At 33.5% G+C, this 22,436-nt stretch overlaps 1 protein-coding gene across 2 annotated transcripts in view; it reads left to right on the forward strand.

Moving 5' to 3' along the window:
- Positions 1–22,436, forward strand: part of LOC110812022 (BRCT domain DNA repair protein) — a 33,918-nt gene that overhangs the window by 10,525 nt on the left and 957 nt on the right. For both annotated transcript variants that reach the window (XM_088207787.1, XM_022038681.2), the window contains exons 4-9: positions 10,180–10,442; positions 10,657–10,788; positions 11,049–11,171; positions 11,355–11,483; positions 12,993–13,210; positions 20,618–20,771. In XM_088207787.1, coding sequence (XP_088063913.1) covers positions 10,180–10,442; positions 10,657–10,788; positions 11,049–11,171; positions 11,355–11,483; positions 12,993–13,210; positions 20,618–20,771 — 1,019 coding nt within the window. The remainder of the gene's footprint in view (positions 1–10,179; positions 10,443–10,656; positions 10,789–11,048; positions 11,172–11,354; positions 11,484–12,992; positions 13,211–20,617; positions 20,772–22,436) is intronic.

Consider the following 22,436-nt stretch of genomic DNA (forward strand, 5'->3'; position numbering starts at 1 on the left):
ATTCTTCTAGCGTACATTGATGATATTATAATAATAAAAAATAACGAGAAAGAACAACAAATACTAAAATAATGTCTAGTGAAAGAATTCGAAATCAAAGAATTAAGTAAATTAGAATAGTTTTTAGGAATTGAAGTTGTCTACTCCAAATTTGAAATTTTTATTTCTCAACAGAAATACATCAATGATTTGTTAAAAGACACTAACAAGTTAGTATGCAAACAAACTAGCACTCCCATTAATTCTAATCACTAACTAAAAATAATAGAGGAGGATACACCAATAAATAAGAAAATGTATCAGAGATTAGTTGGGAGATTGATCTACATATCCTATATAAGACCAAACATCAACTATATAGTAAGTGTTATAAGTCAATTCATGCACAATTTAAAAGAAGTGAACCTACAAGCGGCTTATAAAGTACTGGAATACTTAAAATGGTTATTAGGAAAATGAATTATGTTCAAGAGGAATGATAAATTGCTCATAAAAGTCTATATTGATGTAGATTATGGAAGACTAGTTATAGATAGAATATCTACTACAGGCTACTGTATTTTCTTTAGAAACAACCTAGTCATATGGAGAAGTAAGAAATAAAATATAATTGCGAGATCAAGTGCAGAATCAGAGTTTTGTGCAATGGCACAAGGGATATAAACTACTATGGATAAAAAGAATTTTAGAAGATCTTAAAATCAAGTAGAACAAGCCTATGTGCCTATATTGTGACAACAAGTCGGCCATAAGTATCGCTAACAATCTGGTGCAACACGACTGGACCAAACATATTGAAATTGATAAACATTTCATGAAGAAGAATTTAACAACTAATCTAATATGTAGCCCATACGTGTCCACTAATTCTCAATTAGCAGATGTGTTAATGAAAGATATAAATAATTCAACATTTCAAACTTTTATTGGGAAGTTGAGAATGGTCAACATATATTCTCCAGCTTGAGGAGAAGTGTTAAAGATAAGAGTAAATTAGGGTATTAAAAAGGAAATAAGTCAGAGCATTAAAGAAGAAAATGTTAAAGATGAGAGTAAATCAGGGTATTAAAAAGAAAGTAAGTCAGAGTATTAAAGAGGAAATAAATCAGGATATTAAAGAAGAGGTAAATCAGGATATTATCTAAGAATAAGTAAATTAGAATATTAAAAAGGAAACAAATTAGAGTATTAAAGAGAAAACAAATCAAGGTATAATAATTACACATTTGAATTAATTATAAGTAATTGTCTATTTTTTTTATCCAAAAAAATCTATATATATAAAGTTGTAATATTTAAAAAAAATACATTAATAAAAAAATTGTTCTTAATATTATCTTCAATAAGTCTAGGGACGAATACACTTTTCACGTACAACAAGTTATGAAAGTATTTTGCCAAGAGAAACTCTATATTTATTGACCAATAGGTTTCATGACAACTAATGTTGTAGTCTTGGATTTATAGTCTCTTCTAAAGCAGTAATTAAAGCTATCCAAGAATCACCAACTCCCAAGATCTTACGTGAAGTGCAAAGTTTCCACAACTTGGGATCTTTTTACATAAAGTTTATTGAAGGCTTTAACACTTTAATGACATCCATTATAAACTGCACGAAGAGTGAAAAATTTGTTTGGAATGAAACAATGTCTAGAACTTTTGAGATGGTCGACAGGAAATTGATAGAAGCACCAGTATTACATCTTATGGACTTCTCCAAGATATTTGAAATAGCTTGTGATGCATCTCAAGTGGTTATTGATACTGACATTATTATCTATTTCTAAAAGAGTTTGTCCTCGACTCTGACCATGAGGCTCTTAAAAGTATCAACTCCCAGAGGAATCTTAGCCATCATTATACAAGCTAGGTAGCTTTTCTGTAAGAGTACACTTCTGTAATCAAACATAAGCAAGAAGTAGAGAATCAAGCAGCAGATAGACTTAGCCAAATGACCATAATACTCACTTCTATGGTTGTCCAAGTTGGGATTTGACTTGGTTAAGACGAATTATTCATCCTGCAAAAATTTTGGCATAAATTTGTTAAAAGGAGTTTTTGATTGATGTGTATTTCATTTGTTACAAAATTATAAAATATATTACAGAATATTTTCATGTATATTTAATTAATTTCTCATATATATTAGTATAATCATAGGTGACAAATTAATAGGGTGATTTATGTTGTTACAATATATAGATCACTTTTCTATGTATATATATCCCTAACTCATTGGAATAAAAGGTAAGAAATATTCTTCCTATTTTTTATGTTATTTTGCATAGTATTATAATGAGGTTTGGGAGAATGCACTATTGAAGAAAGAAAACATATATAGCAGCCATTCCCTGACTGCCACCTGAAGGAAAAATAGAGGCGGAGGTGCCATCGGAGAAGACGTGTGACGGATTTTCGCAATTTGAAACCAGAAACATGGCAGAAGAGAAGCGACCATTCTAGATCGACTAGTGGCGATTTCTAGCCGATGTAGATTGACCTGTGGCAATCTAGCCGATGTAGATCGAGTTCTTGCAACAATTTTCAGAACAATGGTGTGAGGTGCGATTCGGCTGGGATCTGGGCATGAGATCGAGATTTGGAGGTCTATTCAACTGGATCGGGGCACGAAACCAAGATCTATTTGTGCTAAGAGCTAAATCGACTAGTGGAGTGTCGAAGAAGAAGACACGCGATGGCTGCTTGTGCGATTTTGTAGATTTGTTGTGTTTTTGGGTTGTGATTTTACGAGATCCGTGTTGGATCCAAGTGTGCACGCATTTCTGTGGTGATTTTCAGTCAGCCCAAGGCAACACGTGGTGATCCGGAGGTGGAGCGTGCGACAGCATGTGGTGGCTCGTGGGGTTGTTCGCTAGTTACGCGCGATGTTCTATTTGCCTAGCGGTGTTTCCCAGTGAGTGATTGTTTATTTCTAACAGTGGTAATTCTCTTTATTTAGTTTTTTGTTTGTTTCAGGTGTGTCTACTTCAGGTGTTTTTAGTTGTTGGGTTTCTAGCTTTTTCCGGTGATTTTTTTATCTTCAGTTTAATTTTGGAATTAAAACAAGTGGCGATATTATCTGGTACTACTTTTGTGAATAAGGAGATATAAAACGGTATTGTAAGAAATTATAGAATTGCAATCAGAGAACACAAACCACTAATATTGTTGTTACTATTGTTAACTCATCTTATGAGAGAACGGTTATGATTTCAGCTGATGAATATGTTAAATTATCTTAGTATAAAAAATTTTTGAAGAAATTTTCTATCCTTACTAAATTAGAGAAAAAATGTTTTATCTCCTTTTCAAACAGATGAATGATTGATTATGGTGTTACAGATCATATAACAAGTAATATTGATATTTTTTTTAGTTTTCGACTACACAAAATATATTTTCTTATAACCATTGCTCATGAGTCATCCTATAACATTGTAGGTTTTGGGACAACAAAACCAATCTCATCTATTGCCCTGTCATCTGTATTAAATATATCTAAGTTGCTTTCAATATGATTTATGTGAGTAGGATTACTAAAGATCTTAATTGCTGTATCACATTCTTTTCCGAACATTATCTTTTTCAAGATCTTTTGACGAAACATATTATTGGTAAATGATATATATCAGATGGTTTTTATATTCTTAATACTTGAGTGCTTCGATCGGTTGCCTGCTTTAGTGTCATCTCTCCATTTGAAGTACATTGTCAATTGGGACATCCTTCTTTCTCTGTGTTGAAAAGTTATGTCTTTAATTTCATGATTTACTTTCATTAGATTGCGAATTATGTCGATTTGCGAAACATTATCGTAGTCCGTCTAGTCCAAGAGTTAATAAATGAGTCGAGTCTGCTTGTGAGTTAATTTATTTTGATATTTGGGGCTCTATCTTCTTCTGTCTAGAAAAGGTTTTAAGTATTTCGTTATCTTTGTGAATGATTTTTCTCGAATGATTTGAATGTATTTTATGAAAAATTGTTCTGAAGTGTTTCCCCACTTTTATGCTTTTTGTATTGAAGTTAAAACCCAATTTAATGTTTATGTGGATATATTGAGAAGATGATAATGTTAAAGAATATATGTCAGACTCATTTCATAATTATATAACTCAACATGTGATTCTTCACCAATCTTTTTGTGTTGAAACACCTTCTCAAAATGAAGTCATTGAAAGGAAGAACAAACATTTATTTGAAACAGTTTGAGCCTTTTTGTTCCAAACGCAGGTTCCTAAACACTTCTGGGCTGATGCTGTTTAAACGACTTGTTTTTTGATTAAATTATTTGTCATCTACAGTACTTGATGAAGATATTCCTTACAATGTTCTTTTTTCAATTAAGTTTTTGTTTTTAGTGCAACTTAGGGTATTTTATAGTACCTGTTATGTTTGAGATGTGCGTCCTAATATTATAAAGTTGAGCTCAAAGGTCATGAAGTGTGTCTTTTTGGGATATTCTTGTTAGAAGGGATACCGGTGCTATTTTTCAGATCTTAATAAATATTTGGTATCAACTGATGTGGTCATTTCGAAAAATATACCGTTATTCTTCTCATTGTCCAAGTCTACAAGTCAGGAGGAAAACGATGAGTGGCTCACCTATAGATTCACATCAAGTGCATCAATTGAGTAAAAAGATAATAGTGTTTCTCTAGATGATGTGTCTGCAGCTCTAGTTGAGCAAGCTGATGATGGCATTGGTGTGCCTCCGACCCAAGTACCACCACCAATTGTTCATGTTTATTGTAGAAGACAATAGACTAATAATATATGTTCTGTACTAGTCCCTCATTATCTGATTTTGGCTTACATGACATTGATCTTCCTATTAGTCTTAGCAAAGGTAAACGACAGTGCACTATCCCTAAACCTACTTATTTCATTGCTAATTTTATTTCATATGATTATTTGTCTTTTTCATCTAGATGTTTAATTGTTTCCATAGATTTAATTTTCATACCTAAGACGGTTAAGGAGACTATGCATCATCCTAGTTGGTATAATACAATGTCTGAGAAAATAAATGGTCTTGACGAAAATCATACGTAGGATTTGGTGGATTTACCCAAAGGCAAGAAGACCGTGGGGTACAAATGAATCTTTTCAGTCAAAATGAACCCATATGGCTCTATGACAACACTTAAAGTTAGACTTGTAGTAAAATGTTATGTTCAGACTTATGGGGTGAATTATTCTGATACTTTCTCTTTGGCAACCAAACTTACACATGTCTGTTTATTCATCTCTATTGCGGTATCTTGAAATTAGCCATTACACCAGTTGGATATCAAGAATACATTCCTTCATGGCGATCTCTTAAAATAAGTGTATATGAAGCAACCACCTAAGTTTATTGTTCAGAAGGAGTATGAGAAAGTTTATCATTTGAAAATTTTTTCGTATGATTTGAAGCAGAGTTCCTGCGTGGTTTGGTAAATTAAGTGTGGTAGTTTTGAAATATGGGTTAAAGAAGGGGAAGTTTGATCACTCGGTCTTTTATAGACAATCAATAACTGGTCTTATACTTATTATTTATGTTAATGATATTATCATTACAGAAGATGATTGTACGGGAATATCCTATTTCAAGTTATTCTTACATACCAAGTTTCACACTAAAGATCTTGGGTTAGCTAAAATATTTCTTGAAAGTAAAAGTAACAAGAAGCAAGATAGGTTTTTTGTCCTAGAGGAAGTATGTACTTGTTTTACTTACATACCAAGTTTCACACTAAAGATCTTGGATTAGCTAAAATACTTCTTGAAAGTAAAAATAACAAGAAGCAAGATAGGTTTTTTGTCATAGAGGAAGTATGTACTTGTTTTACTTACAGAAATCGGAAAGTTAGGAGTTTAAGTCATGTAACACACTAATGGTATCAAATATACATCTTACAAAAGATGATAGTGACCCCTTTGATGATTCAGAAAAGTACAGACAATTAGTTGGGAGACTGAATTACCTCATTGTGATTCGTTCAAATGTTGTATATTCTGTCAGTGCTGCTAGTCAGTTTATGTTTATACCTACAATTAAACATTAGAAAGCTTTGAAATAGATTTTGTACTACTTAAAGGGTGCTCTGGGACTTGACATATTGTTTAGCAAGAATGAACATACTCACATTGAATACTTTGCAGATATTGATTGGACTGTATCTAAAATTGACAGACGGTCTACTACAAGCTATTATGTTTTTGTTGGTGGGAATCTGATATTATGGAGAAGTAAGAAGCAAACTGTTGTGTTCCGATTCAGTGCAGAGTCCGAATACAGAGTTATGATGCAATTCACATGTGAAGTCTTATGGATGCAACACCTCTTAGTTAAAGTGGGTTTTAAGCTAATATCACTTGCTAAACTCTGGTGTGATAATCAAACCACCCTTCATATTGCTTCTAATTCGGTGTACAATGAAAAAACCAAATATATTGAGATTGATTCACTTTATCTGTGATAAGATTAGGAAAATTTGATTTTTCCTGGTTATGTAAAAATATAGGAACAATTAGGTGATATATTCACCAACACTCTAAATGGAACTCGAACTGAATATTTTCGTAACAAGTTGGATATGAATATCTATGCTTTAGTTTAGAAGGGAGTGTTATAAGATTACAAAATATTCTCATGTATATTTAGTTGATTTCTCATATATATTAGTATAATTATAGGCAACAAATTAATAGGGTAATTTATGTTGTTACCATCTATAGATCACTCTTCTGTGTATATATATCCTAATCTATTGGAATTAAAAGAACTGAAATATTCTTCCAATTGTTTTTTACATTGAATATAACAACTCTATATATACATATTTTATAGAACAACAAAGAAAATAGACAATTAATTACAAATAATATAATTTTACCTTTTAATTTGATTTGTTTCATTTTTAATACCTTACTTTATTTAATATTTTGAACTCAGATTTTCTTCCTTTTTAATATCATGATTTATTTTCTCTTTAGCATATTGAGTTACTTAGTTTTTAATATCATGATTTTCTTTATCTTTAATATCTAGAGTTACTTCCACTTTAATACTATGATTTCTTCTCTTTACTTCTCTTCAAGCCGAGAAATAAATGTTGTCTGTTTCCAACTTGCTAATAAGAGTTTGGAACATTGAATTATTTATATCTTTAGTTAATATGTCTGCCAATTGAGAATTGATGGGCATATATGACGTACATATTAAGTTGTTATCAAGTTTTTCTTTGATAAGTGTTGCTTCTATGGATGTGGATGGAAGGTTAGTAATAGATAGAAGGTTTGTCATAGGTTACTATATCTCTTTTTGGAGTAACTTGATCACTTAGAGGAGTAAGAAGAAGAATGTAGTTGCAAGGTCGAGTGTAAAATCAGAATTCTGAGTAATGACTCAAAAATTTAAAAAATTCTAAGAGTTGCTGTCGATCCTATTGTCAGTGGGATCAAACTCTAATAAATATATACGAGCTTAATTTTACAGATTTCTAATTTAGAAATGACATAGGGTAGGAAGGTGGAAAGCAACTACTCTATGATGCAAGCCAATTATTGATTTAGTTTTGCATGTGAAATTAAAATCTTATCTATAGTGCAAATATGTGTTAATGTTCATAGCATTAATAATAAAGTTTCACTAAATATAATATTTTGCAACCTGTAGGAATGGGACATCATATAAAAAAGAAAATAAAAATAAAAATAAATGAGAAAAGTAAATAAAACCAAGTACAAGTGAATATCCTGTAACAGTTTCCGCATTGTCAATGCTTCTACCTTTTTGGCAAATTTTTGTGCCTTGTCAACATAATTAATCTGCGGATCCTTTTTATTTTTTTTTTGGAACTTTTTTAATGTTATTATATTTCCTCATTTTTTATTATTAAAGCCAAACATAAACAAACACAAAAGGATAAGATATATAAAGTAATTCATAAAGGTTTTTATACAATAAGTAATGAAGAAAACTTAAAAAATAGTTATATTTTTATCAATCCTAATGAAAGTAACTAATGTACAACTAAGCCTCAAGAAAACCTGAAAGTCTAAGTAGAATTTCGTGAGGTGAAGGAAAGAAAGAGTCCCCCCCGCATGGGATCTCTCTCCCCCATGAAGAGTCCATGCCCAAAACATTGAATTTCATGAAGAATTCCATACTAAGGAGAAGTCTACTTGTGGTTAAGACGAAGAGTCCTAGAAGAGAACTAAGAAAGCATCCTAAAAAGAAAAGAATTCACAAGAAGAGTTCTAGAGGGGAAAGAATTCCCACCTGTGCGAGAATCCTACCCGAGGGAGAATTCTTACTTTTCTTCTTTTTGGTGACCGAGCTAAAGACAAATTGGGATTCCTTTTTTAATAGAGTTTTAACTAAATTAATGAACTATAGGAATTCTACTTCAAATGGATTGACAAATCATCAAGTAATGAAGTAAGAAGAATTCAAGGTGAATTTGGCTGAAAGATTCCTAGCCAAATTTTCATCCTTAATTTTCTCGTGGATAATGTTGGATTATTTTTTAGATCTTTTTTCATGGATTATGTTTTATATTTTTTTCCCAGATTTCACTTAGATTGTTTTCTATATTTTCTCCTAGATTTTTTCCTAGATTTTCCTTTGGATTTTCTTATTGATTTTCTCATGAAAGAAGAATTGTTTTATACTTCAACATGGAAGCTTTCCAAGCATCTATAAGCTCAACTTTTATCACGAGAATTAATTAAATATTAAAAATCAAATCCAAGTCAAATAAAGCATGGAGAATTCAACCATGATACTCTTTCATCTCAAGACATAAGAGTTTATGTTTTAATAATTTGCTTATTTTAATTCTTTCCTAAATTAAGTTAAATTAAGAAATTTAATTAGGATTCTAGTTTTTTAGTTTTATTCAAATATTTAAGGTGAATGCTTATATAGGACACCACTCTTAAGTTGTAATTAATTCATCAATTATACCAAATTAATAAAAGTAAAGTTTGCTTTAGTTTATGCTATAATGATTACTCTTTGAGAAAATTTTTTAACCATCTTGTTGAGTGGATGATTGATTTAACTTATCAAGATAACTTTTTGTGGTGTTTTATCAATATTTTTTTAGAATTGATTTCTAACTTATCAAGTTCGTACTTGTGGTGTTTTTAATCGATTCAAATTATCTCAATTTTTTTTGTTTATAATTTTCGATAAATTGATGGGTTAAGTTGGAAGGATTTGTTGAGTGTTTTATAGTTCTAAATATTAATGTTATATGCAGGATTTTTTATCACAATATTTGATTCTGGGTTCCACATCAGTAACAGTACCACATCATATGAGTATTGAAGATTCCTAAAGGAAATATAGCTAAGTGGCATATGAATTTTAATATAAATACTTAAATACTAATCACGTAACAAAGCAAAAAAAAATGGAAAGTATCAGAATGAAAATAACAGCAAACTAGAGTCCTTAATCCAACCAACTATCATCATCATGCATAAATAGACAGCAAACTATTTCTTTTTCCTTAGGAATCTTCAACAGTATCATCCACATCAATCATCATTTCTATCCATTTCTTTCCCAAGTTGTTACATATTCTAGCATTCTTCTATCATGCTTTAGGCATCCAACGAGTAAATCAAGAATTTATCTCAAGCAATGACAAGCAACAGGAGAATAAAGAGTCAAGAAGAGAGAAACACTCATCTCTGTCTAATATCCAAATCCAAACGGAACTCTCATGAATTCCACATTCATTAACCATCAACATCAAATCTAAGTGATAATTCTTGCTTTCTCTAGCTGCCGAGGTGGCTGATTGTGAGGAATAGGTAGAACTAATGCTGTAGCAGTCATAACATGAAACCAATATTCTTTTGCATTGGGAACTATTGCTCCTAACATTTCAATATTCCCAATTCATATAACTTTTACATTTTGGGATAAAATTTATTAGTGCAGAAAATAATTTATCGACTGCAACTGCTGGATTCCATTTCTAAAATTTCCTTGATCATTTACCTGAGAGCAGTGCTGTCTTCTAAGGAGTATTGTGGATGAACAAACAGAGTTTACATAAGCTCTTTGTTATACAGCTTTAAAAGGACAATATTGTGTTGTTTAGTTTTTAAAATAATGGAAATTCAAGCATTTAATGAGTCAATTACTAAGAATTGGAACTGTTGTGTCATTTATTCCAGTTAGGTTGAGTGAATCTCTGTATGCTGTCAAGAATGTTGGAGAAAATGGTATGCATATGGATGAGCTAAATCAGTTGGTTGGGTTCGGCGGTAGTGATTATTCATGTCTTCCTAGTGGTATTCATGAAGCCAAACAAGTTGACATGATGGAGAAATCGCATCTACGATTTTCTGGAAAAGAATCCAGTATAAGTAAGGATTTAACTTTGTCTGGAAAATCTCTATATGTGGATTCAGATATTTCAGATGAATTGCAGTGTAAGGTAATATTGAATTCCTTGCCAGAAATTTATTGTTTCCTTCTGAAACTTTAGTGCTGAAAACGTGGTGCCTTCTGTTGTGGTACTGAACACCAGTAAAATTATATTCGTCTGGAATTTTCATTTGAGGAGTTACATGATTCATAGTTGTTTAAGCTCACTTGGAAGCCAGTTCTTGGAGTGCTATTCTGAAGCAATTTATTAATTTCTTTTGTAGGTTTTGGAGGCTGCTGCTAAGGAAGGTGCGAAGCTTGTGGATCAATGGTCTGTGGGCTGCAGTGTGAGTTATATAGTTTGTGAAGGGACTTCTGTCCAAAGATATCTTGGCCACACCAGCTATCTTGTTACAGTGAGTGCTTCTGCATTGGATTATGTTTGTGCATTGGATTATGTTTTCATGCATGCTTCTCAGGGGCATATGAGTCTTATGAAAGGGCTAATTTTGGGTGTCCAATGATGATAAATTTTGGTATGCATAGTGCTTTGTATTTGTTTCACTATTGTCACTTCTAACAGAAAAGATAATGTTGCATGTGATTGAGATCAAGCAGTTGCCTGTTTTATTTTTTTTATTACTGTGGATTTATTGGAAATGGTGGTGTTTTTAAGCCACTCTGGGTTCTGAAAACGGTGAAAGAGAGGTATGCACGGAGGCTTGTTCACATATCTGCTGATCTGGCAAGGCAGGTCGGAATGAAGCTTGAAAATCTTCAAAGTTGCACTATTGAGGAGGTAGCTTTTGATGCTTTGCTTTTGCGAATATATGTTTGGTTATAATCTATCCTAATTGTTTAGTGAAGTAGGATATTTCAATTGCAAGCTAAATTTTCCAGTTGCATTGATTAGTCAGATAATTACCAATTATATGTATTCTTTATGATCTTCTACTGTGTTTATTATTCTTTATTTTTCCAGGAGGTTAGTGGGGAGAATGTCCCTCAAGATGCAAAGAGCTTTATGACCAAAGCAACCCATGAAGAAAGGCAACATATTGTAAATTTTGCAAAAATTGGGGTTAGAAACCGTCGTGGTCGTCGAATGCAGGCAAGTTAGTGAACTTGGTTGTTCTTATTATTAGGGATTGATATTATCCGTGCGCTTGATTCATATATTTAAAAATTTTCATATTATGCTCTTCAATATTGTTTTATCCTTGCCTCATTTGCGACTAAAAAGGGTTTTGCTACGTAGTTCAGAAATTTTTCTGTTTGTAGTTTAAGTTGAATATGAAATAAATGAAAACATGATTTTGGAGAGGGAAATAATTTCTTTTAATCTCCCAAGCATGCAATTTGATGGTTGGACTTTTGATATCAAATCTAGTAGGTGTAATATAAAACATTGGCGTTGTTGCTTACGCTGATTTATATTTCCTTTGGCCATATGTTGTGATGCGGAATCCCAAGACCCTTACTTGAACCTTAAAATTTTTCAATTGGTTTATAACAGAATTTAGATTACAAGTAAAAAAGAATCAAATTCGTTCAATCACCCAAATGGTAGAAATTAAATATAACCTAAGAAAGATAAATGATATCCCTTGAACCCAATCCAAACAAGCATCAAGAACAATTGAAATAGGAAATCAAAATTGAAATACAAGTGATAACAATTGTATTCCAAATCAACACCTTGTGCATAAAGTGAAAAGAAAGCCAAAACACTCTTAACTCAATTATGAGATATTTGATTACGACTCTTGATGTCCACAAAGAAGAGTTCTTTTGGTATTTATAGCCAAAAAAATCAATGATAAATTACAACACAATAAGTACAATTGTAACTCCTACAATAAATAGGCTAATTATGTGATAATTACAATTGTAACTCCAACAATAAGTAGACTAATTATAGGCATGTAATTGTTATGTAACTCCTTGTAACTCTAATATTCTTAACCAACACCATTAATTGTTTGTGACACCATATAGTTATGGACTCATTCTTCTAATAATACTAATACAAGACTTAATCCCAAATGAGTTACACTTGACTATATGAGCTTAATTAACTCAAAATAAAATAAAAGAATCCAAAATATTTAAAACAATTCAACTAATACAGCCCATACATAAGGCTTATTCACCCATTACCAATAAGACTCAAACAAGTTCAAATTATCCCAAATCATTTAAAGGCAATTAAAGTTACGAATTTGGGCTGTTCAAAAAGTTCATATTTGAACTTTCCACAATTGGCCAGCCTATCATCTACATGTTTTTGAATAAAAACTTGGAGCAACTTTTTAAGTTTCTTTGCCTTTGATCTTATTACTAGTTCGCTGAAACTTTTTAGGTTTGGAACTCTATTTGTGTTTATGTCATTTGAAATTTGCTCTAAATCACTTTTTGATGTTCTTTAAGTATATTGAGTGTTTTTAGCCTTGATTGTATCATGTTGTCTTGACCTATGAATTCCCAATTTGATTGTCTTATTTATAGTAGGAGAATTTTGCAGTGGAAAGATCTTTAGCAATGCTGCTTGTATCAGGTGAGGTTATATTTATAACACTGTACAATGGGCTGACTACTTTGTGATGATGTTGTTCTACAGACTTGTCAGACCCCAATTCGACCAATAACCCCAAGCAGTCTTCTGGATTCTATCTGCTGGACAGTATCTGAGCCAGCTTCAACTGCTTCTATCTACACAGATTCTCTCAGTAATGATGGTGCAAGTGAACATCATACATCTATATTCTTTGATGCAAAAGGGGATGGGAGGGATTCAGAAGCGTCATTTGCAAACTTAACCAGGCGACTCACTGAAAGGTTCTTTCTCTCTCTCTCTCTCTATATATATATATATATCTATTTATTTATCTATCTATTTATCTCTTTTTGAGATTTTTTTTTGGTGCTGGACGTGAATTTTAGTTGTTTGACCATAGTTTTTAATTGGATAAATTGCATTACCCCTGAATTTTTCTACATTATGTAGAAACCTTTTCATTTTTTTAATTGGTAGAGAAGTTTTATGTAATAACAAATAATAAATTTTCTGCGATATGTTCCAACTAGTTTCCTTTCACCATGTCACAATGTTGCTTCTCAATACTAAAAGAGATTATCATTTTCTAAAATACTTCAAACGTTTCCTGCAAACGTAATTAACTCATGCTGATCAAATGCTAGCAGAGAGCCATGAATGTAGTCCTCGTTTTGCCATCTGATGCCCTGCAGCCATTCTCTTTCCACTAATTAGCTTGCTGTCATTTGGTTTCCTGATGCTTAAGGTGATTAAGTGCATAATTTCTGGTAAAATTGGACTCTCTGTGCAGTTTTAAAATATCGACAGATTTATGCATAATCTGAAAAACCTCGGTGCTTTAAATGCAATTCTCTATGCTAATTCTTAATTCAAACTTGGCTTCTATTATCAGTTGATCATTGATTCTCTTCGGGTAACTTATAATCAATATATTGCTATCACCTGATCTGTGGAACTATTTCTTTTTGGTTAGAAAAAAACAGAAACATTATTGAGAAAGGGGTAAAGAAGAAAGGTACAAACATGAGGATAAGAAATCCTCACAAAAGAAAAAAAAGGTCGACTTATGTTTTGACAGAATAGCTAACTGGTGTAAACCTCTCTCTCTCTCTATCTCTCTCTATCTTTCTATCTACCTAGCTGTGCTGATGCTATGTCCCTTCTTTCTCCACAGGAAGTTCCTGGTGATTGAGGGGAATCCTTCAATGTAGTTTAGAGGAGAAATTCAAGATATTCTCAGAATCACCAAGAATGATGTTAATAAAAATTTTTCCTTCCTTTTTCTTGACCAAGAGATCAGGTGATTCTTCTTTAAGTTCTCGTGAATAGTTTTGGATTAGAAGTCATAAGTATTGGAAAAGGATTTTCAAGAGAGCTGATCATTCCATCTTCATCAAGCTGGGAATGAAGAGATAGATCCCTAAGGCTCAAGTAGAAGAATACAGAGGGTTACCGGGACTGCTCATCCCTGAAGGAACCAAATCTGTGGAGATTCTTTTTGGAAGTCAGTTCAATTTGTAACCTAGATATCATTGAGGAAGAAAGGAAGTGATGGCAAGTCCTTGCTGGTCAAATGACGAGGCAGCAAATCTTCAGAGTGGTGGAGTTGATGCTCCGCTGGAGGGAGATGCAGTTACTCTAGTGAAGATGGAAATCATGGCAGCCATGGCAACTAACAGCTCTCTCGGCGGTGCAGTTGGCGTCAAGAGTGTCTTCTCTTGCTTCTGCTGTCATTGAATATTAGTCATTAGTCTGATTGTAAGGAGGAGAAGGTAGATGGTAAATATTTCGTACTAGTGGTATCCCGACTGCTATTGTACGATTTAACAAGGAGAGATTTAAAAATCAAAATAGGATGGGCAACCAAATGGCTCATCTGCAGGCTGAAGTTGGGCTGTCCAGACGGAGCTTACCGAGACCCACAATCAAAGCCTCCTTTTTGAGAAGATCTAATGGATCCTCAGGTCCATCGACAAGTCTCTCCTTGTAAACCTTAGCCAAGGGCATTATAGGAATGACAAGAAAGATAGAAGCTCAACGCCACCTGACTCATGGGACATACCCTAACTTATCGGGGGTAATTTTAATATGGTCCTTGATATGTTTGAGAGATTTGTTGGGAGAGTATTAATACCTGGATTAGAGAATCTAGGGATTTTATGAACAAGTTAAGCCTCTTCTACCTTCCTTTAGTAGGTGGTAAATAGACTTAGTCAAATCTTAGAGAGAATTGAATTTTCTCCAAAATTAGTGGGTTCGTGGTGAACTCCAAATTTAAAGGTAAGGTGCTGAATATAGCCTAAAAGCCATGCCTTTGTTATCTATGATTATTTTTCTATTTGTCTTGATATTCATAGTATTCAAAGGGGGCTCTCTTTATTTCAGTTTGAGAACAAATAGTTTTAAGAGGAGAGTTTTGGTCATACGATACATGCATGTTTTGATAGACTAATTCTGAAGGCTTCACTAGATCCAAAGTGGCCAAAAAACTTGTCTTTGTTCAGCAAAACTTGAAGGCTGAGGGTAGACAACTTGTGAGATCAAGGAGCTTGAGATAAAGGAGTCTTCTTCAGGGCTATTAGAAGGTTAAAGGGAGAGAAGTAAACTTGCAAAAATGGAGGGGAGGGGTGTCATTCTAGAATTTTTTGGAATAAGTAAGGAGGTAAGAATATTAAATTTTTCCATGGAATGACTATCACTGGTTGAACAACTTCATGGATAAGTTTCGTGTAATAGCATAGAACTTTACATCAAGTATGGCTTAAGAAATACAATCAAGGCCTTCCGTAGCAACTTGTACTTAGAGAAGGCAATAAAGTGTACAAGAGACTAAAGGCAATAAAATGGCCCTAGTACTATCTTCTTCTATTATCTGAGTCGATTTGTCAAAGATCTTGACTCCTGGCAAGGTGATTTTCTTACCTTCCAATTTACTGCTCTTGTTTGACTCTGCAAAGTCAAAGATAATTGGATTGTACATTTTCATCCAGTTCATCCCAAGTATCATGTCACAGTTGCTAAGAGAAAATATTATGAGATTATAACAAATCTCATAGTTCTGCATTCTCCATTGAACTCCCGCACATTCTCCCTCATTGGTTACTTTATGACTGTTAGGCCACCAGTATAGTGAAAGGCTTGTTGTAAACCACCATCTTCCCTCACACACACCCGCCGCCCTCGCCCACCCAAAGTATTCATAAAAGAATAATGATTTCTCACTATCTAACAGTATCATGATGACTTTATTGTTAAGTAAGTCTCTGATCTTCATTGTACCACCTGAGGAACACATTGCAATCGCTTGTCATAGGGTTTCTCCTCACATTTTTCAATGGCCATCATTGTTTTTAGTTTACACTAATGCTTAGGGAAATATTTTTCCCAACAACAGTAACATAATTTGCTACGTTTATTTTCATAATGAATTTGGGTTCTCCCTGGTTGAATTTTCTATAGATTAGAAGCTTTGGATAGCTGATCAGTATTCACAATGAACCCTTTTAGATTCAGGCTTGGGTATTGGGGTTTTGAAATGTTTGGTTAAGTGGTCATTTGCCTATTTCTATTGCTGCTAATAGCTTCAACAGCCTGTTCTTGGCACAAAACTAGCTCAAAGGCATGATCCAAATTAAGTGGCTTGTGCATTCTTACTACTGGTCGAAGCTCTTCCCTTAATCCACTGATGAAACTGGAGATAAAATATCTCTCTGAGAGTCTCGACTTCTCAATGAAAAGCAATTATCGGCATCTCCGAATTTTTCTTTTTCTAATATTTGATTACTGTGTCCTCTTATGTTAATTTGTTAAACTCCTTTATAATATCAATTCTTGTTAGACCCCCGAATCTTCTATAAAGTTCTTCAATAAATATTTCACATTCCAACATCCTAAAGTTGTTAGCTACCCCATGAAATCAAATTTCTGCCTTGTCTCTTAAGTATAGAGATGCTGTTTCTACTTTATTTTCCTCTACTATGTTTTGTACATTGAAATATTTTGCATATTGTCTAATACAAGTTCTGAGGTTTTGATCATTGAATATAGGAATATCCACCTTCGATGTAGGATTCCCCGATGGATTACCTGCAAGCTTTGCATGCAACTATCCTCAACATTTTTTTGCATGTGTGTGGGAAAAACCCCTATCCGTAGCCTGTACATAGGAGGAATATGTTACTTTTAGTTGATGACTCACCCAAACGTGCACCTCCTCGCAACATCTTTGTTAGCTGGTTGAACCGTTGGTCGAAGAGTGCTAACCTTTGGTGGAAGAATGCCCTAGTCTGCCATTGAGAGTTATATATCTCAGACATGAAGTCCAAGAGTTTGTGGTTGACCTCTCTCATATTATCTTTTAAGGTTTGCAGCTTTTATGATTCGCTCACCATGGCCGTCCCCTTATTTTTCTCCATAGCCACAAAGCTCTCAAATTTTTCTTGATATTTGATTATAATGCCCTCTAGTATTAATTAGTTAAACCCCTCTATAATATTAGTTCCTACTAGACCTCCAAATTTTTTACATAGTTCTTCAACAAATACTTCCCATTCTAACATCCCATGGTTGTTAGCTACCCCATGAAACCAAGTTTTTGCTTGGTCTCTGAAGTTTAGAGATGTTGTTTCTCCTTTATTTTCCTCTACTATGTTGTATACATAAGAATATTTTTTACATCGTCTAATCCAAGTTCAAAGGTTTTGACCCTCAAAGATAGAAACATCCACCTTCGGTGTAGGGTTCCCCAATGAATTACCCCGCGAGCTTTGCATGCAAGCGCCCCCAACATCTCTTGGCTTAGGAGTGAGAAGCAAACACTTATCCGTATTCTGTATAGAGGAGAAATGGCTCACCTTTAGTGATGACTGACCCAGTAGTACATCTCTTCGAAACATATCTGTTGGTTGAACCTTTATTCAAAGGGCGCCAACCTTTGGTCAAAGAATGCCCTAGTGTGCCATTGAGAGTCGTACATCTCAAACATGAAGTCCAAGAGTTTCTGATCGATAGCTCTTACATTATCTTTTAGGGTTTGCAGCTTCTGTGGTTCGTTTAACACAACCTTCCTTTGCTTTTCGCCATAGCCACAAAGCTTGTAAGGGTTTCCTCGAGATCGATATGCTTTGACACCTAGTTGTCAGGTACTTGTGACATGTACTCGATTATTAAGTACCAAATGAAGAAGAATGTTAGATCAGAAAGAAATGAGAGATAAAGAGATAAGGAAGATGAAAGATGCCTAGAGGAAAAGAGATATGATGAAAATATACTCAATATCCATGCTGAAATTTACATGATATAGATATTTAAACTTGACAGGAATAAAATCGCCATAAATTGCCTGAGATGCACCAGAGAACCTGAGAGGCAGAATAAACCCTAGATGATGAGTGAGGTTCTAGCCCCATTCTTTTAACCTAACCTAATCGTTTCCCCTTAAATATGCTTCCTGATCTTTTGCCACGTATCCTTATTGACTCACATATCACAAATACAGACTTTTTTACCCTCTTCACTCGATGGCCGATGCATGCCTCTTTTTCTCTTCATATGTTGACGCATGTTTGGCTCACTGTTTGTAAACCCTAAGTAGTGCCGATATTTTGTTTCTTGTTTCACTTTCTTCCCCTGAGCCCAATATGATTCCTTGTTGCCAGCACTATCTTTCTTACTGCGCTCCTACCCTGATCTCTTACTTTCCTTGCTTATTTTCCCTTTGGTGAGCTAGCTTCCTAACACAATTATTAGACAAAGGCTATGTGCTTTAGATCAAAGGGAAGCTAAGAAAGATAACTTTCTCGAAAAGATTATATTGGTGAGAGTAATTCTTAAAAAGTTTTGCACTTTTCTCAAGTCAAATAACCCATATCCCATAAAAGAAAGCATTGCACCAAAGAGCTTTTTTTATCTTTTCTTTTTTGATTTGGAACCAAAAATACAAATGAAAGGAGGCCCTAAATTGTATTTAGTGAAGCTCAAGAAACAGCAAAAGTATAAAACAAGAGGTAACAAATTCTCCAAGCCGTATTATAAAGAAAAAACAATAATTGAGGAGATTTCTCCCATTGACAACTCTTGATTACCATATTTTATTATTTTTTTATGATGTAATTAGAGTTCTAATATAATAGTAATATCATGTAATTAGACTTTAGTATAATAGTAATTTTCTTATTAATAGGTTAAAAATTTTTTATAAATATTTTAGGTGTAAAAATTTCAAGGGTGAGAAATAAAATTATGTTTTTTCTTCAAAATCAACATGATATCAGAGCTAAATAAAATTATTTTAAATATCTAATTTCAAGATTTTTTTCAAACCTTAAAATAGGACAATAGGTTGGGTTGGTACCTATTTATCCAGATCTAGTGTCGGAGACTCACCACCATCCTCCTCCCAACTTGGGTTAGAGAGAATCATATCAGAGGAAGAGAGGTGTTGTCTGTTCAACACCAGAATTGGTCTCTCCCTTAACACCAGAAGCAGCAGTGTCTGGCGGCGGAAGACGAAACGACTGCTTTGTCCGGAGGAGGCGAATCGTGCGGTGATTCACAGGGGCCAAAGACAATAGCCGATTCCGTGAACAATGACTAGATTTGCATGTGGCAGAAGACTAGATGAAGAGTGCAATCTGGTTGCAGGTGCATGCCGGCGTGAAAGAAAACAAACCGTGCGGCAGAAAACCCTATCTGCTTGTGCCCGCACGTAGCGAGATCTAAAGAAGCCCTAGCCGTGTGGAGCCAGAAAACGAGTGGTCAAGCAGGCCGGAGAAGCTTGGTGGAGAGGTGGAAGAAGGCAGAGTGGTGCACGACTGGGACCAATCCGATCTGGTCCGTCTGTGCCTGACTGAGTCGAGCCGATATGAATTAAGCCTGAGCCGAGGTCGAGCTGTTTTTGAGTCGAGTTTGTGCCATTTTCAAGTTTTTTTTTGAGCTAAGCTTGAGATTTTATTTTAGCGTAGTCTGAACTTTTTTGAGCTTAACCCAAGCTGTTTTATGCCGATCCGAGCCATTTTAAGCCGACCCAAGCTGAGTTGCTGTCTGACAGATCTGATTCCAGTTTGCAGCACTTTTTGGGCATCCATTGGTATTGTTAAATTGCAGAATGACTCTTTAGAACTTGGTTTGCAAGTTGGGACACGTGTGATATTCCTGCACCAACTTAAGCTGGGGTGTTGACTATTATATGTTATTATTTAATTATTTTATTAATTTATTATGATGTAATTAAAATTCTTCTATAATAGTAATATTATGTAATTGGAATTTAGTAAAATAGTAATTTCTTTATTAATAAATTAAGAATTTTATAAATATATTAGGTGTACCAACTTAAAGGGTGAGAAATAATATTTTTTTCCTTCAAAATCAACAACAATATAATATAGCTCATCGATAAGCCCTTAACGATGATCAATTACTTATCCTGTCTTTTCTTAAAAATATTTAGAGGAGTTGCTGATTTAAAGAAGAGATTAGTTGGTTTCAAGAATCTAAAACGAAATGGATCTTCAGGATCATGTTATCCAGAAAACAAGTTTAATGGCAAAATCTTACTTGGTTTATGTTGTTTCTTTGTCATGCTGTTTTGTTATCTGCTAGAATGAAATAATGTCCTACATCAGTAATTGTTTTTATCTGATGGAGCCAACCTCATTGCCTATAGTTTTTACGGTGCTTGCTTGCAGTGAGAAAACTGAATTGATATTCAAAAACCACTTTCTGACAATATTGTTTCCCACTGATCGATTTGCTGAGATGGGGCCTTCTTCACGAACATATTTCAGCGACAATGGTTTTACATGCTTCCAGGTGTTAGATTACATCTACACATTTTATCAGGTATGATTTAATAATTGTTTTGTCTGTTGATTTTAATAATTTCTATTTTAATTTAACTCGCAGGTTTTTAATGTTTGTGCTACTACTGGATTTTTTTTGGTTACGAGGGCATGCATTTTTTTATATGCTTGTAGACCAACAAGATACTGTCTAATAATTGGTTAGATGGCCAGTACAAAAAATTTGGAGCAAATTCTTGTTTGGTTCCTTGTAGATTAGCCTTCTTTGAAGTTAAATTCCATAGTTCTCTTTTCTTTTTTTTAATATTACAGTATCCTGAAGTTTCTCAGTAAGTTACGCTAAGTAATGCCAATAGTTTTTCAGAAAGTTGCATTTTATTATAGAGCAAATTACAGTTAATAGTTTGATTATTTAAAGTCAAATTTTGTGACTTTTTCAATATTCTCCTAGCGGTGAGATTTTGATTATCTTAATTTTTTATAAAGCATTTATGATTAATAGTGTAAGACAGTATAATTTAACTATAAATCTCACAGTAGTGGCATATTACAGAAAGCTGTAGTGTTTTTGCTGGGCTTTGGGTAATTTAGCTTGATTAAAACACTAGAAACTTTAAAAGAGTAATCTTTTTTTTTTGTTTGTATAGAAATTTGTTAGCCATTCTTTCTGCAGAATAGTTAGCATTTTTGCTTGTTTGTATTAGAGTTTTTATTTCAGTGAGGATATCTAATCTTCCTTATTTGTATCATTCTTCATTTTTTCCTTACTGATATATTTCTTCTTCTATAAAGAAAAGAAGAATTCCACAAATAAATTTCTTTTCTTCCAAACATGGCCTTGATAGCATAGAAACAGAACATGTAAATTTGCAGATATCTTGATGTAGGAAAAACCAACAAATAATAGTAGGTAAGTGTTAACAACCACCCCCAAAGAAGGCTATTGTTGAATGAGATACTTTGGGGCTTATGATTTATACCTTTTTTAGGTTATACTTGAAAAACTTCTTGTTAATAATACAGTAAAACAATTTTTTTCAAAAGTTGTACTTGATAAAGATATTAAATCTATTATTTATACATTTTCTTTTGAAATAAAAAGTGTAAAAATATATTAACATAGTACCAAACAACCGGAAGTACCACCTTTATACAAAAGTTTTACAATGTTGTTAGTGAATCAATGACATGCTTAAAATCCACATTACTAATCATTTCAATACCCTAATAATAAAAACTCAAAATAATGCATTCATCTATTTATCAATCTATACAAATCATTTATTTTACCCTCAAAAGCTTTAGAATTTCTCTCCTTTCATAGAATCCAAAACAAGGATAACGAAATGAGATTTTTCAAATTTCTTTGTAATTGAATCATTTCCAAGCCCACAATTCCTCCCTAATAGACCCAGCCATCACCCAACTAACTCCAATCATACTATAAAGAGCACTCCACAACCCAAAAGCCACAGGACACCACAACAGAACATGCACACAGCTTTCCTCATTAGCCATACACAAATACCAACAGAACATCTATTATTTATACATTGGCACTGACAAACAACTAGAAACCAATCTTTTACAACCAAGAGAGTTGGGACCCACTACAGGCTGGTTTTATAGGTATCAAAGTGAAAAGTAGGGAATGAATGTAAAAAACCAAATGAGGGAAATGAAGGGAAGAAAGGAAGAACCAAAA

Source organism: Carica papaya, chromosome 7, assembly GCF_054855325.1.
Source record: "Carica papaya isolate Zhongbai chromosome 7, ASM5485532v1, whole genome shotgun sequence".
Classification (NCBI taxonomy): Eukaryota; Viridiplantae; Streptophyta; class Magnoliopsida; order Brassicales; family Caricaceae; genus Carica; species Carica papaya.